This window comes from Poecilia reticulata, linkage group LG7 (assembly GCF_000633615.1).
Source record: "Poecilia reticulata strain Guanapo linkage group LG7, Guppy_female_1.0+MT, whole genome shotgun sequence".
NCBI lineage: Eukaryota > Metazoa > Chordata > Actinopteri > Cyprinodontiformes > Poeciliidae > Poecilia > Poecilia reticulata.
Genome location: NC_024337.1, coordinates 6,722,108 through 6,738,762, shown reverse-complemented (window position 1 = coordinate 6,738,762; position 16,655 = coordinate 6,722,108). Strand labels below are relative to the sequence as shown.

General features: G+C 38.0%; 1 protein-coding gene across 6 annotated transcripts in view; it reads left to right on the top strand.

The window, feature by feature from the left end:
* The window catches only part of nphp4 (nephronophthisis 4), a 178,852-nt gene that overhangs the window by 154,323 nt on the left and 7,874 nt on the right, over nt 1–16,655 (top strand). For all 6 annotated transcript variants that reach the window (XM_017305947.1, XM_008413093.2, XM_008413092.2 and 3 more), the window contains 7 exons: nt 612–695; nt 5,518–5,674; nt 6,007–6,083; nt 6,312–6,397; nt 8,012–8,183; nt 13,323–13,502; nt 14,807–14,950. In XM_017305947.1, coding sequence (XP_017161436.1) covers nt 612–695; nt 5,518–5,674; nt 6,007–6,083; nt 6,312–6,397; nt 8,012–8,183; nt 13,323–13,502; nt 14,807–14,950 — 900 coding nt within the window. The remainder of the gene's footprint in view (nt 1–611; nt 696–5,517; nt 5,675–6,006; nt 6,084–6,311; nt 6,398–8,011; nt 8,184–13,322; nt 13,503–14,806; nt 14,951–16,655) is intronic.

Sequence of the window (16,655 nt, the reverse complement as noted above, 5' to 3'; positions counted from 1 at the left end):
AGAGGGTGACTTTGAATGAACTGTTGTTGTGATTTCTCTTTTTTTCCTCACCGTCTTTATTGTTTTACAATATAACATTTAAACATATTTTATTTCTATTTTTTTTTTAACTGTAGGAAACAAACTTCATTCTACCATATGAGAAAACTCAAAGGAACTTCTGAACACACTAGTTTCTTTTTTGTTTGCTTTGTTAATACTGATTCAAGTACATTTACATCTTTTGAAATATATTGGTCGTGAGCTCATCAAATATGTGTCTCAACTGCGAAGAAACCGTGCAAATAAAATGTGGAGCGAGGCTAAGACTTGAGGAAAATGTCACCGCACCTCAGTGTTTAGTAATCACAGCTGATCTATTTAAAGGACTCTCCGGCTTTTTCATTGTATTTCTTGTCACAAGTTTGGTTCAAAACAAGTGTCACTTACGTCAGATGTTGTTTAATCCTCAGTGGATTGCTGGTGGCTTGAAGCCCTTCGTTTGTTGTCTGTTGTTACCATTTACAGTTTTCTTGCCAGGGTTTGTAAGTGTATTTCCTGAGAATAAATTAGTGTTTATATGTAGATGCTCAGTTTTGATAACTCTGTGTGTTTTTATCGAATCCTTACAGGGACCAAGCTTCCTGCCTACAGGCAAAGGTTCCCAGATGGCCAAGAAGACGCTGTCCAACATTATTAATGCCAAAATTATCAAGGTACACAGTGTCCCATTACGCCTTGTACAATATTCTATGGAACTAGTTTTATCTCCAGCTGCAGATTTCTAGTTATCTCGGATGTGCTTGTGTTTTATCCTTCGAAAAACCTTTTATCTGAAACCTTTAATGTAAAGATACATCTTAGGCTTCAAAATGAAACCACATACCCATCTGTTACATAATGTCTTAATATGTTAGACATGGCAAAAGAGGATAAAGACACCTAATCTCAAACTACTGAATAGATTTTTGGATCTGAAGCTTTTATGAGTTAACTTTAAGCTCCATCATAAAGTTCACAGTCTTGTATGCACACAAACCCACAGACAACTCCCTGAGGCATGCCAGGATAGCATTTCTTACCTTCTCACTTTTTACACTCATGTCACTAAAAAAGGAAGTGAAAACTATTAACTAGCCAAAGAAGACAAAAGAGTAAAAATGTGTGATTAAAATAACTTCTCTTTATTAGCCTCTAATCGATTTATCTATTAGTCTCGAGATCCTAGGACTTGGCATCCACGTATGTGGACAAGACATTTTGGGTTGTCTAGTCCACAATGCACAATGCCTGATGTCCACACGTGAGGCCGTTATACTGCCACGTAGTGGTAGAGTAGAGCACATTGCAGATTAGAGTCAAGATGGCTGATAACACACCTCAAAATTTACATGGCAGCTTTTGACCCAAACTTTGCTCTGGTAAAAAATCTTATAAAATTTTATGGCTGATTTTTTTCGGATATTTATAAAAGTGTTCAGTGTTTGTTGTTGTAAAATTGTAAAAGTTAGTATCTGTAGAGATTTACCATGCTGCTAAACATGACGTACACATATGCGGACAGAAGGATTTAGTGTCATTAGTTTTGTTGTTGATGTCCACAAATGTGGGCAATGGGAGTTAGTTTTGTAGAAAATGTTTTTGTGTTATCGTAAATAATAAACACAAAACGTGAGAATGAAATTCAGATTTAAAAGGGTCTTAAAAGGCGTCAAATTTGATTTGGTGAAGCCTGCAGAAATCCTGTACTATTCCATTCTAGCTTTGACTCCGCTCTGTGTCTATGTCCTGATCCAGGATCACGCTTCATATAACTCCATCTGGTGTTGACACCTGCTTTTGAGTCCCTGCTGAAGAAAAGCATGACACCACCACTGCCATGTTTCATGGTGGAAATGGGTGTTAAGGGTGTTTGTTTTCATCCACATGGAGTCCTTGCATGTTTATCTTTGGTCTCATATTAACAGAGCCACAGCTGCTAACAAGATGTTGCAATGTTTCTGATGATCCGATACAAACAGAGAACTGAGCCATGTATCTGCAGAATGGAGCTTTGATCCTTTACAAACAGCGTCTTCAAATATCCTCATCAACCTGCGTTACAACATGATCCTCCTGGTGTTCATTTGCAGTATTTTGATTTGATCACATTACACAAGGTTGATAAATATGTGCCAGTCTGCCAAGTATTTTGTGCACCACTCCCGCCCCCAGCCCCTTCCTCCAGTTTGTGTATTTTCTGAGTCGGTCAGCACTGCAAGTCGGAGCAGGCAAACAAACAAAGAAGAAGAAAAAAATCATGTCAACAGGTCAAAGAGGTCAGGTCTGGATCAAATCTGTATCCCGCTAAAACTGACAAGTCCCAACAGCAGAGCTGTCAGTATGCCAGCTCTGGCCCCGCTGTCAGTCAGCATACATCGGCAGATATAGGCCACAACTGCAGGTCAGCATGTCGCCGCAAAGCCGATACTCCCACGGTTTGGACAGCTGCTCTGCGTTCAGCAAGCAAATTGTTTGAGGTTAGCTTCCAGAACTGGAAATGTTCACGTGTCAGACTGCTGGGGATACCTTTGTATTGTAGCAAAGTACAGATTGAAAGCGTTGCTTTAAGTTTATTTTTTTAAATCGCTTTTCAACATTTCAATGTTGTGAACATTGAATTAGAAAACTGAATAATTTAAAAGTAATTATTTCTACATCTTTCTGAGTTCTGTACACAAAAAGCATAAACATAAGGAGAGTAGCTAAGGTACAGTTTAGCAGAAAAGCTCTTCTTGACCTGTGCCAAGATCTTGCATTGTAATTAGCTTTTTACAGCTGTCTTTCTCACCAGTGATGCAACTTTCAATAAGCTGCCTAAAAGCCTCGTAAGTGGAGTCCCAATTTGGGATCCATCAGCTCCTCTAAGAAGCTCCTTAGCCTTCGGGAAATTCACCTAATTGATGTTCTGAAAGGGAGAGAAGGTTATCAAAGGATCCCCCTTTTCAGATTGTTGTCTCCGCAGTTTGTAATTTAATTAGGAACTTGAGTAAAGGGAGAGGTCAAGTCGAGGCTTCAGACACCAAGAAAAATGTGCAAGAAAACCTCCAAGTCTAACTTGAACCTTAAATTGACTGCAAAAACAAAACTCGGAGAGCTTTAACAGACTCTGGAGAGGTGTTGTACTGACCTCCGTGGATGAGTCATAAGAATCAGACACGTTCCTGACACTGTTCAGGGTTGCTTTGGTATGACTTTTATTTGCCTGTTTAGAGTGCTGGGGAAAATCGCATCGCATCCCAGTTTTTCTTCTTCTTATTATTGTCTCTACCCAAATTTAACTTCAAACAATGTTGTATTTGTAGTCCTCATTAGAAATAATGCAACCTTATAGATTTTTTTTTTTCTTTCTATAATGAAACAATTAAGTGTTGTGGGCGTAAGTTTGTTGACTACTTTGTTTGAAAAAAACACTTTATTTATTGAGGCATGAAATATAATTAAGTTGATCAAGTTAAGTTAAACTTTCTTTAAGTTGACAATTCCAAACTCAAAGTGCCATTTGTCTATCTCACAAGTTGAAAACACATTTAACAGAGAAGATTTGCTGATCCCTAGTTGTTCTGGCTCTCGCTTCAGGAATCCAGTTTGGTCCTTTGGATATAAAGTCTAAGAACCCTGTTACAAACAGTCTGTGATATAAAACAGACCGTTTATAATGATATAAGTGATTAAACTATAACATAAACACATCCTGATTAATGCACATGCTGTTGGCTACTTTATCCAGCAGTCTTCAAAGCATTCTCCAGTGGTCATTGGAGATTTAAATAATTAGACACAACTAATTGGTATTCTAGTTGACACGATTCTTAATGTGTTATTGTAACACATGTGGAGAGGCAAAGATTCCCAGGTTGTTGATTCCTTAGGAAATGGTTGTGATATCTATAGTATTCTTTTATGCCAGTTCATAAAAATAAGGAATTGGTGGATTAATTTTTCTAAACATCTGAGGCCCAGTTTGGTTAAGGATCTCATAATTAAACAAGCTGGTGGACCTGAAGCCATTTGTCTCTAATTCTTGTCCATTGCTCACATCCTCCTCCTGCAGCGTTGCCTGGCAGTCACTGTACACACATGTATGTATGTGGAGCCATCAACCACACTCGTATTACTAAAAGCGTCATTGCAGGATGAAAATCTTTTTCTAGGTGAATTTTTACTCGTATTGATCTACCAATAAATAAATGTACGTATGTGATCTGCAAATGTAAGGAGGCGCGGTTTCCTTCAGGTTGGTAAACAGCTTGTTGTTTTGGAACAGTTTGTTTTGGAACCGATGACGACTCAGCAGGCGAGAAGTGAAGACATTATCTTGTTTTTACTGTATAATATTGTTCAAGTGAGTGAACTTTCAATCTTTCAAGTGGATTTCCTGTTTTAACTGGATAAGCTTCTCAGGGCGTTCCACCTACCTCTTGATGAAATCTGAGTTTACAATGATTTTATGAATGAACAAAGACATCCCCCACTTCTGCATTGTTTTTCCGGAATAGTGTGTGACATCCTTTTAAGTGATGCACCTAAGACGCATAAAAAATTAAAGGTTGATGCTCTCCAACTCACGACCTGCTTAGTTTTCCCTGTTTTCACAAGAACACGTGATATTTGACAATGCAGCCGAGAGAACTGAACGTGTAAGGATTATTTTACATCTATTTGTGTATATATAAATGGAGGCGTATTGAAGGAGGAGTCTGATATTCCCTCATGCACCTGCTGATTCCACAATGATCAAAATATTCAGACATTGTGCTTGAATCCATGTGTACGAACAATTGCATGCATGTTTTTCTGTCCATGTGCAGTAGAGGTGGGCATTTATTATATTGTTTATTGTGAAACAATGTCTTATAAAAGTTTTAATTTATTGTAGTCACAATAATTTTATTAATGGTAAATAAAAAAGAACCTGATAGTATGATTGGAAATGTAATTTTTGCTTTTTTTTCTCCATTGTTTGTTCTATGAGAAAATCAATAATATATTCGAAAATATGAATAAATTCAGTTGATGTGTGCAGATTAGTGATATAAATCACACTTTTTAAAGTAAGCGCTTTTCAGAATAAGCCTGCTTCAAATGGGAATGTTTATCAAGATTTATGTTTGTGGTGCTGTGAATGCTGTGCTTTGCAGTCACAACCATACAGTAAAATATCAGTTATAGTGTTTTGTTAATAACTTTGGCGTACTTAAGAATTTAGTAGAAAATCCATGCAACTCTTTGTACGTGATTTGCCAGGTTTGCACACATTCAAGGTTACTGAAATGCTGTAAATTTTCCTTACTATTATGCTGTATTTATTACGCATGCTTATTGTTATTATAAGCGATAGACGTCTATATACAATTTACGTGAAAGATTCATTTAGAATTACCGCTCGTCCTCTTTTCCACAGAGAGCAGCCCTTCATTAGTCATTTTATGTAGAAAATTCAATTTGACTTCAAGCCTGCAGTGCATCCCACTGATATTCCACCTCTTCCCTCTACAGGTTACATTCAGAGCAGAAGACTGCAAGCCGATGGCCATCTGCCAGGTCAACGTGGAGCCAACGCCCCACGTTGTGGACCAGACTTTCCGACTTTACCACCCTGAACTTTGTTTCCTTAAAAAGGCCATCCGCCTGCCGCCGTGGCAAGGCTCAACAGGTTGCTAGGCTTCTTTCAGACAACCTCCTGTCATCGATCTTTCCCCATAAGCCACAACGCTCCTTTGTGCTGCACTGAATATATATATAATAGATCTACAGGAGATAAATGTGTTTTTCTTAATTTCAGTCACAGAGGAATTTCATTTGCATTATAGCGGTACCTGGGGAACCAAGGCAGGGGATGGAAATGATAAGATTGAAAAGTCCATGATGATAATCTAATTCCTGGGACGTGTTCTTATAAATGCTGATTAGATGCACCATCTAACTGTGGACTTTTCTTGTAAGCATTAACATTTTATTTGTTTTCCTTGTTTGTGTGTCAACCAGCTGAAGACCCAAATTCCTGCTCTGATATTTCTGTGCACTGCAGTGACCCTAATATCGTCTGCCAGACGAGGATGATGGTGAGACATCATTACTTTCCTGCATGTTTCTGTTCTGACCACAAGTAACCCACAGTAGCCTTTGCAGATTGCTACACTAGTGATTAAAGAGGTAGAAAGCATTTTCTTACAATTCCCCAGGCATGAGTTTTCATCCACCGCCATACTGGAGACACACATGTCATTGCTTTCTTAGTCATTTTACGTCTCCAGTTTAACATGTTTTTCTTAATTGCTATTCTTGTTTAGGTTCCTGGAGAGCCTCAGGATGTGTACTTAAAAGTACCAGGGAGTCCCAGTCCACACATAAAGATGTTCTTTGTCATGGTTTTCACGTATGTATTGTTTGCTGCCCACGCAGGTTGTATACGGTGAATACAAACACAGCTTAGCCTGAAGGAGTGTCCATTTTTAACTAATTGAAATGTTGATATAGGCTTGAACAAGTTTTTTTCTCTAAGCGAGTGGTACCTCTTTGTGAGAGAGTGGACCTGAATGGTGGATATTACAGAATCCATAATCTGTTCTACACTGAACCTCAATAAGACATATAATGTCTTGCAAAAGTATTGAACATTTGTTTTGCATTTTCTCACATGAAAGCCACACACTTTGATGTATATTATTAGGTTTTTTGTTGTGTTGTTTGAGAAGGAAGAAATGGTTTTAAATACAGTATTTATTTCTCCTTGACCTGTCCCTTTTTGCTCACTATGCTGGTTATTTATTAATGTTTCCTTATAAACTTCTGAGGATTTCAGAGAACAGCTGACATTCTCTGCTGTTCACACATTCAGTGTCTTCTGAAAGCAATTGATTGCACTTTCATTTAGGAGTAACTAATTAGTCCTTGCATGGCGTTTTTTTTTCAAAGCTTAATTAAAAAAGAAAATGTGTTCCATTTTCACCACTTCAGAATTATGTGCTATTTCATGTTGGTTGCAACAAAAACATTTAAAGAAATATAAATTGTTAAAAATTGAAGGCATGTGGATGCAACTGCCAGGCATTCAGAGATTAGATCCTATTTTTTCCAAAATGGTGTAACCAATGATACAGAGTGTAGATGCCATTTTAAATGTAGAGGCATCATTTTGCACAGGAGCTACCAGCAGTTGTTCACAAACTTGCAGACAGTTTTTATTTCACTCCTTAAGAGTGGCTCAGCTGGTAAAGCAAGCTAGTGGCAAAGTCCCCGACATTTCCTTTCTATGCGCAGAAGTGTCCTTGGGAAAGACACTGAACCCCGAGTTGGTCCTAATGGCAGGTGCACCCTTCTCATGCCAGCTTTTTCATCTGGCTCTGTGACTTTGTGAGAAAAAGAGGGAAAAGAGTGCCAATAAGTATAAATCCCTTGAAACACTTTAAGCCACTACTTAAACTAAGTGCTTTTCATTTTCCATCAAAGCTGTACATATAGCTGAATGGAGAACGGCAGTATTCACAATATATGTCATGTCTAAGACATCAAATATTAAAGTTATTATCCTCTGCTTTCAGTAGTTAACACTGTGGTGTGAGTTTGGAACAATTAAAAGAAAGTGTGACTGGAAAACCTCAAATGCTCTTCTATGTGTGCATCTGTTCGCCATTTGGAGATATCACTTCATTTCATCAGCAGCTCCAAATGTTACTGATGTTCCACCAGCCCTTGAAAACTCACACTGCCTTATTTCTATTGCAAATATCCCCAAAGGCTCCTCGAGTGCTGAGCAGAACCGAGTAGGTGACTACATTGCCTCCCACTCTCACAGCCAGCTACGGCTCCTGAGACATTGTTCCCTTTATCTTAGCTCTGATTGGCGATGATGTTTGTGCTTATTAAAATGCTCGCAGAGCTGTTGATCAGCTCTTATGATTTCCAACCTCAAGCTTCACCTGCTGCATCTCCGGGGGAGCCTTAATTGTTCTCGACCGTGTGTTTCTCGTTTTTTTTTCTTTGTTGACAGTGACAAGTGGAAGGCGGCGCCCTCTCAGATCTGGCAGGTTTACGTGCATTTTCTGGAGCGGGTGGACGTCAGCTGCGTGACTGGTCAGAGAACCTGTCAGTCACTGGTTCTGAGGGGGAAACAGGCCGTTCGCAAGATTAAATGTTTCCTGTCACACCCTAAAGAAATTGAGGTAGACTGTTTTTAATTTGTAAAGAAGTAAAGTGAATTTATTTTGTGTCTTGATTTGAGCTGATATAACAAAGCATGTTGTGAGTGACTTGGCTTCTATTTACCCAAACTAAGTGTTAAATTGACAGTAAATTAATAAATTAGAAAATCGTAAATAGAGATTCTGATATTCAGTTATGTGATTTGACGCATTCAATGCATATTATACAGACTCAAGGAGTTTTTAATTCAATATTTAGTGTAGTTCTTATCTTAGTGTTGCAACTAATTACAAAAAAAATACATAATCACTGTCAGCATTCAGTTGTATTATTATTTCTCATTTTAATATTTGCATAATAGGCCCCAAAGTGGTAATTTTGTGCTTATATTAACATCATATGAAAGAGCCGCTAAATCTGTATCGACGGCTGAAACTGGGGAGGCTGGTAAAACCGCAAAGGACTTCAGAGCATGACTGCAGCGTAAAAAGGACTGGTGCTCTGAAACCTTTAACTTTATTGGTGTGTAAATGTTTGTAAAGTGGTCTAAGAGCTGTAAAAGCTAGCAATAAACTCCCTCCACAGCAAGCTTTTCTGCCATGAAAAACATTAATTATTCATGAGCAAAGGCATATTCATGTTTGTACATGAAAGATTGAGAAAAGTCACACAAGATGATTTCAATAAAGTAGTAGTTTCTTATTTTAGTCCAAGAAAGCCCTGAAATTTGATGGTAAAATGTTTTAAGCTGTTTTTAACAGCTCTGATTAGACATTAGCACCATTGGCATCTCTAGCATCTACATATTTTTTTGAACTGTAAATGTTTCTACCTTGTGTCAACATTCTCCTGACGTGTCCAAACCTTATGTGGCAGACAGAAGTTAAACATTCAAAACAGTAAAATTAAGCCACTTCCTGTTTTGGGGTTTGCTTTGCTGTTGCTGTTTAACTGAGATTCTTACTGTCACACTTACAAATAACATTTGCCATTATACATTTTTTTTACATGGACTAAATAACAAAAATCTGTCTTGTATTTAATTTTGACTCGTTGACTTTAAAATAACTCCAAAGAAGGAGATATTTTAAAACATATTGGGTAAAAGTCAGCCATGTCTGGATCAGCGACTTCAGCCTGATATCTGGTCCAAGAATGACGATGTCTGCATCTTATCTGATACAGATATTGGAGCAGATTGTCCCCATCTCTTGTCTTGTGTATCATCAGGGCTCTATTTAGTATCCAAACTTTCCATGAGCTTTCTAACCTTGATGTGTGTCTCCATCATGTTTTGTTGCCAATTGGCGATCTGGTGCATACATAATATCTCCCTCTCTGCTCCAGTGGATGGCAACAGCTCAATTATTGGGTGCTCATGTTGCTCCTGCCATTATTGGCTGCATCATCCTGTCTGGAGAAGGTTAGTTGCTCTGGCTTTGCCATGTGCCAATTACTTGTCGAATAGGTTTTTTGTTCCCTTGGGTCTAATTTAGGAGTCATCTAATTAGCTTAGGATGTGACTTTTTGGACAAATTATCCAAAGCGCATTCATTTAAAACCACTAGAAATAGAATTTTTCATTCTGGAGAATGATTTTACTCTGTCCCCTGATATTTTTTTAAACAAAATAGAGCACATTTTTTGGACTATTTGACATTAAATGACTGTCACAACTTGAATCCTAAAATAGTTAGAAAATAATATGCTCACTTGCTGAAGTTAATGCGCTCACTTCAGCATTTTTATTCAATAATTGTTGGGCAAGATAAGTAGCTGAATCAATTTCTACACTATCAGTGTAAAATTATTTCACACAATGCATGTTGAAAAAGATGACAATGAAGGATTAGAGTCTGCAGTTACAGCAATTCAATACGCCATCTTAAAAGGATAGTAGATCATTTTTGAAGTGATTTGCTGTTAAAAGGTTGTAAAGTTACAGTCGCACCTGCAGCAGATAATTTTCATGGCATTTTATTTGTAAACTGAGAATAGTTGGAGGCTAAAGCTATAGTTCCTATAAAAACTACACATAATTCTTGGATATTTTACCCTTTTTGTTGCATTTTCAAACTGTTCATGAGTGACAAAATTAGTATTTTTTTATATGAAAGTAAAAACTGATTTATACAGAAATAACAATTAAAAAGACATTTAACATAAAATAACAGGTATTCACTCCCTTCAAGTCAGTACTCACCTGGATGCTGCAGTTTTACTCAATTTTTCTTTGCAAAACTGTTCAAGCTATCAGGCTGAAACTTTTCAAGCACCGCCATAAATTCTCTGTTGTTTTGAAGTCGGGGCTTTGACTGGGCCACTCCGGAACCTCCGCCTTGTTGTCTTCAAACCATTTATATGTAGCTTTAAACAGATTCATCAAATTGCTGCCCTGCTGGAAAACAAATGTTTCCAAGGCTGTAAGCTCACATGGGGATAGAAAAAAGTTGTCCTCCAGAATTTCCCGATATTTTGCTGCATTTATTTTAGCTTCTACCTTTACAAGCCTTCCAGGGCAGACAGCCAAGAAGCACCATGATGCTGCCACCACCATGCTTCACAGAGGGAATGTGCAGTGTTTGGTGTCAGACATACCGTCTCGTCTGATGGGCAAAAAAACTTAATTTTGGTCTCATCAGACTAAAAGCCTTTCTTCCACTTACTAACTTAAGTCTCCCACATGCTAAACTCTAGTCAAGCCTTGAGCTGTGTTTTCTCCAACAGTAGCTTTCTCATTGTGACTTTAAAATAAAGCTTGAATGTGAGCACATTGCACGTTTCTCTGTAGGTCATTCCAAGCAAAAAGGCTCTCGGCTTAGATTTGTTACCGAGACATTGTGTCTCAATTGCTTGAGACACAGTCACTGCCCCCATCTGATCTCCATTCCTCTCATTGTGAGACTTCAACCACCAGTTGACTGACAGCAAATGGTTCTTCTGTCATTTTTTCTCAAAAAGCCACATTTTGTTGATTGTGACTGATTTGTAAAAGCAACACAAACATCTAAGAGGATGAGAACTTTTTACAGATAATGTACTAGCAAGTCTGAGAGAGGCAAAGACGGAAGCTGTGGCCTAAAACAACTCTAATCTTAAATATCACAGCAGTTTGTACAAACACTATTTTACATATCTTTAAGCTGTCACTATATTTGCATTGGACAGTCATTTACAGTGAAGCTGGTAATTATCTACATGAAAAAAAGAAGGAGGAGACTATGTGCCACCAATGGTCTTCCTTTGTGAAACATGTGGTTTTCTCTGGTGGAGAAAATGCAAATCATTCCAGACAGTATTACAATAGCATTACAGCGTTTTTTTGTGTGTGTTTTTTTTCACATTGACTTACTTCTCTATACTTTTCTGTATACCTTCCATTCTTTGTGTTGAAAACTGTTGAGATCCCTGTTGGCATACTACCTTATACCTCCATTTTGTAGCAATCATTGGGATCTGGATAATTGTGAATTCTACTACCAGCAAGATATTAACTGTTTCTACCCTTATAACAGAATCTCAAGTCAAAAATAATTAAGTAAGTCTCTTCTTACTACTTCTCCCACAGAAAGCACTACAGCCACTGGTCGATGGGAGACCTTGGAGATAGAAAACAACATTTAGCAAGAGTTGAGTTTGATTTCAAGTTGCAATAAACTAAATATACTTGTGGAAGATTGGCTCAGCAGTTATTAGGAAAAGTGGAAAACACAGTCACTAAAACATGCACAGAAAAAGACCTCTGGTGGAGAGTTATTTTACATTTTTTCAATTGGATCCAGTGCAAACTCAGTTAGTGGACCCATAATTATGGGACTGCATTTAATTATATAAACTGTGATTTGCGACAATGTACCTTGGAGAACAAAGTGTTGTGTCCTTTCTGCCACCTGCTCTTGTAAGCTATTCTGTCACACTGCATGTTATCCAAAGAACATTTTGCACACAAGCACCACTGGACCAACATTTCAGGTATTATGAGTTCTTTGCGCTTAGATGCATTGCTAAAAAGAAAATCTGAAAATGTCACAGGGACCTCTAATTTCTGGATATCTTTCATCTTTATGTTTGCTGTCTGTGTCTCTGTGTTGATTGGGCAAAGCCAGCTGAAACCTTACTTATCAAATGAGAAGCTGCAAGGGATTTTTTTTTTCTTTTTTGTTCCTACTGCACATCCAAAAATTATTTTCTGCTAATTGTTCTTCGAGCAGCACAAAGCAGCATGGAGCGGAGGAATAACAGCGGTCTCCTTTGCAATAACCCCTCTGTTCAGATTCAAGTCATTACCAAGACTGAAGTGTGCACTGAGAGGGTGTGTCATTTCAATGTAGGTTTGTCTGTGTTTTTGCAATGATGTCAGATCTAAAAAAAAAAAGAAAAAAGACTTGGTTATATGAACACATAGCAATGTGTTCTGTGCACAGCATATTGCCCTTTATTTTCAATAGATGTTTTCTTCTTCATATCTGATAGCTGGAGCAGCCAGACTGTGCTTCTCAGTCAGAGTTATTTCATAATACTCACCCATATTCAAAGAAGGGGATGATGGACTGTCACGGTTTTCCTGTGCGCTTCACTGTACGACCCAAACATGTTTACCCTGTAGAAATAGGGTACCGTCTGAGAAAGTGACAGATGTATTTTTCAAAGAGTTCATCGTATGCATCAGTGGCAGCTTTGATCTGGCTCTCAGCAGGTTTGGCTGACGGAGGAATGCACTGAAGGAGTCTTACAAAACAGGATAAAGCTCAGCTTCAGAGAATAGTTTTGCTTTTCTCTGAGCAGATTGAAAAACAGCTGCACAGTAGAGCTCAATCTCACATCCTTGTGTATGTCACTTTTTCCCTCCTCTGCCGTCTCTGGATTCATTGTCTGTTCCCTTCTCTTTACCTTTTTCGCCACATCTTACTTTTCTCTGGCCGCACTCTCAGTAAACCGGGCACCTTCTTTATTTCTCTCCGACTCTTTTAAACTCCCCGTCTTATGAACCCCGTCCCTTTCCACCCCTCGCCTTTGTCCTGTCACACTCTTTCTGTCACTTGTTCAATGGCTCTGCTCACGTTCATTGTGCCATCGCCGTTCTCATAACCTAATCACCAGCATCTCATCACCTTGCTGCCAGGTCCAATCAACCTTTCCCGCCCTCACCTCCTCTGCAGGTGGACCCGGCCGGTGTGTTTGTTTTGCCTCCCGCCGCTGTGCAGGAGCTCCAGCTGAGGGTTCAGCCATGGCAGGCTGGCAGTCGCTTCCTGTATGTGAACGCTGTGGACATGGATCAGAAAAGGCTGTTCGCCGCCTGGCTCCTGTGTCTCAGTGTCCACCATCCTGTCCTGTCAAAGGTGAGAGGATTGTTCTCTGAACTTCTCTGAAAAGAAATTCTGTCTAGGTTTTTTTTCTTTTTTTGAGAAATGTTGAAGACCGAAATTGTTGTTGGTCAAATGTGACAGCTAATCATCAAAATAACAAGAAATAAAGGCTTGAAATAATGTACTTTACTCTATGTGTAATGGGGGGTTAGGGTACAGTACTGGTTAAACCAGTTATATACATTGTTCTTTCTAAGATGGGTGACCATTTTTTTGTACATTTTCACAATATTAAAAACATTTTTAAAGCCTGGCTGCTATGCAGCGGGGGGATGGGCTTCTCTCTGCTTCTATTCCAGTGTAAGTTTTGTTTGCGTTTAATTATCTTAACTTTATATTCCATATATGCGTTCAACATTGTCATCCATTTACTTTGACACCACTGATGTCTGCACATCCTTAAAATGCCTTAAATTAGTGTATAAAGTAAAGGTCTTAAAATGTCTTAAATTCATTTAAAAATCTTAGTTGGTCTTTAACTTGTTAATCATAATTCTTACTATTTACTGTAGTTTTTTCTCATTGTGCTTTGAGTTTCATGCAAACATCTTCATTGCATTCTGAGACTCAAGGCAGTGGACACTAGCAATCTGCTAATATAGCTACGATAGCTTGCAAGCTATTTTTTTTTAAATGTTTTAATGTCATGAATAAGTGAAAATTTATCGGCAGCTGGCTGGATCATTTTTTTGTCAATGACCGACTTCTGCTGCCAACACAGACAAGGCTGAGTAGAAAAACTTTTCCACTGGAACTGTGGCTGTGAAGAGCGATATGCGATATGAGAAGCAGAAAGCAAGATTCAGAGTTTTTGCTACAGTTGATTGTAATGCAGCAAGTTCCCCCAACCATCCCTTATAGTTACAGTTTAATTTCATTTAATAGAATTCAAGATAGCATTTTATTTAAAAAGTCGTAAGTTTGATTTGGTGAAACCTTCAGATATGCTGTTAGTTTTCTTTCCTATTTTCTCAGATATTAAATTAATGCCAAAAAGTCATTTCCAGATTTTTTTTGGTAACCCGTGAACCATGTTTTGACTTTTGATTGTAAGAAAGAAATTGATTGTAAGTTAGAAAGTTGCTCTTTCTTCTTCATTTCAAATGTACATTTAGGAACTTAAATTATTTCTTGTGCAGCTCACATTTTTCCAATGGTTACTGCTGTTCCTTGTGTTTTTTTTATCTTGATTTTGACACTATAGCTAACCATACTTTGCAAAACAAGTCAGTGACAAGCAAGTGTGCCATAAACCGTTTGCGTGTGTGTGTGTGCAGGCATTCGAAGTGTCCGTCCCAGCTGGTAATGGGCGTGGCAGCTCCAGAAAAATTACCTACACCAACCCTTACACCAGCACACGGATGTTCTTCCTCCGCTCCGACCATCCCGACCTGCTCCAGTTCAGAGAGGATAAGTTCCAGGTGAGATAAGGCAGGAGGCATTACAGTTCTCTCCGCTTCATTAAGACTCAAATCAATACTTTGATTAACGCCTTGACCAAAGTTTGTCAGGTGTCCTCCACAGATGGTTTCTCTAGATTATAGGATTAATCTTGTTAACACGGTGAATAATTTCTGTGTTGCTGATGATCCGTGACATGCGTGCGCAGAAAGTGAAACATCAATCCTTTTTCCCCCACCAGACGTCAAGCCATTAAGTTTTGTGACAAACTATTGATTAATATAAACTGTAATAGAGGTGAGTCTGAGCCGTAGAAAAACTAAAAGTGATGGTTTATTGGAGCCTCGACCTGGAATCACCTTTTTACTCACGAAGTGGCTCTCGTTCAACACTGTCAATTGTATTTTATCTATCTGCACAAAATTAATCTTGTTAAAACCTTGAGAAAGATCTAACAAACATATTGATTATTCATAAAAGAATAATGCTTTAAACACTCACTGCTAAATAAATAAAACAGCAGCCCCCACATCTATTGACACCGTGGGAAATATGTGTAATCAGCCTTAAAGTAAATGAATCTTTTGTTGCAGAAGTGGTAATATCACTGCTGGTAAAATGAGGAATCCAAGCTTTGATTTGAGTATATTGATTTAGTAAGGAGGGGGAAATTGATTATAAAAACCTAATAGTTTTCTCCAGTTCTCCAGCGCCGCACTTTTTGGAATTTTCACAATTTTATTCTTTTCAAAAGGACTGCACTTAATCTTCCCCTAAAACGTTTTTAGAAAGTTAACGCCAACACATTGGTGGATCTTTTTGTATTTGCACAATCTTTCCAGAAAAGTTAACCCAGTGTCCTGGATCCTTGAGGAGACGACGTCTCTCTGTCTTTATTTTACCACAGATTTTTTTTAAACATGACTTAGACCTGATAACTGAGATGGCTTTGAACGGAGGTTCATTTTGTGTCTGATAAATCACTTCTGTTAATTCTGTTGGGTACTTGTTTTTATAGGCAGAATAATAACACTTTTTCTTGGTTTAATGCAACAGGCGACAATACTTTTATTTGAAACATTGATAAGGTTCTTAGTTGCTTCAAAAGTGCAGAATGCTCATAGTATGACAAGATTATTCCCCATAGCTAACAGTATGGTGAATTTTTTAACTTTTGTTCCAGTGAAAGTAGAAATTGGCAAACAATCATAGGTCTACGTTTGTAGTGGAGGACAAGAACAGATTGTCTGTGGTCAAAACTACCAATAGGTTTTTATATTTTATCTAATGGTTGTTATATATTCTTGTTGTGAAACTATTATATCATCTTTTGTTGCACTTTTTACCAGTAAGCTTTTTTTTTCCCCCGTCACTTACCAACCTCACTCTTTTTGTCCTCTTTCAGTTTCAATTGATTCAAACTTTTAAAATGTGTAGCCATTTTGACATGAAGATCATCTTACATCTGTACTACTTGAATGATATGTTGTGATATCGTTTTCATTTTGTAGAGTGACATTTCACATCAAAGTATATTTTTAAATGCTCTGGTCTACTTAAAATGTGAAGTATAAAATGTTGTATGAATATTAGTAGTAGACACCCTTATACTTGTTACACATCTTTAAAAGGAATGCCATTAAACTCAGAGTCTTGCAGATATGTACACAGGGGTGAAAGTAGTTTTAAATTCTTGGGGGTACTATGACAAAAAAAAAAAAAAAA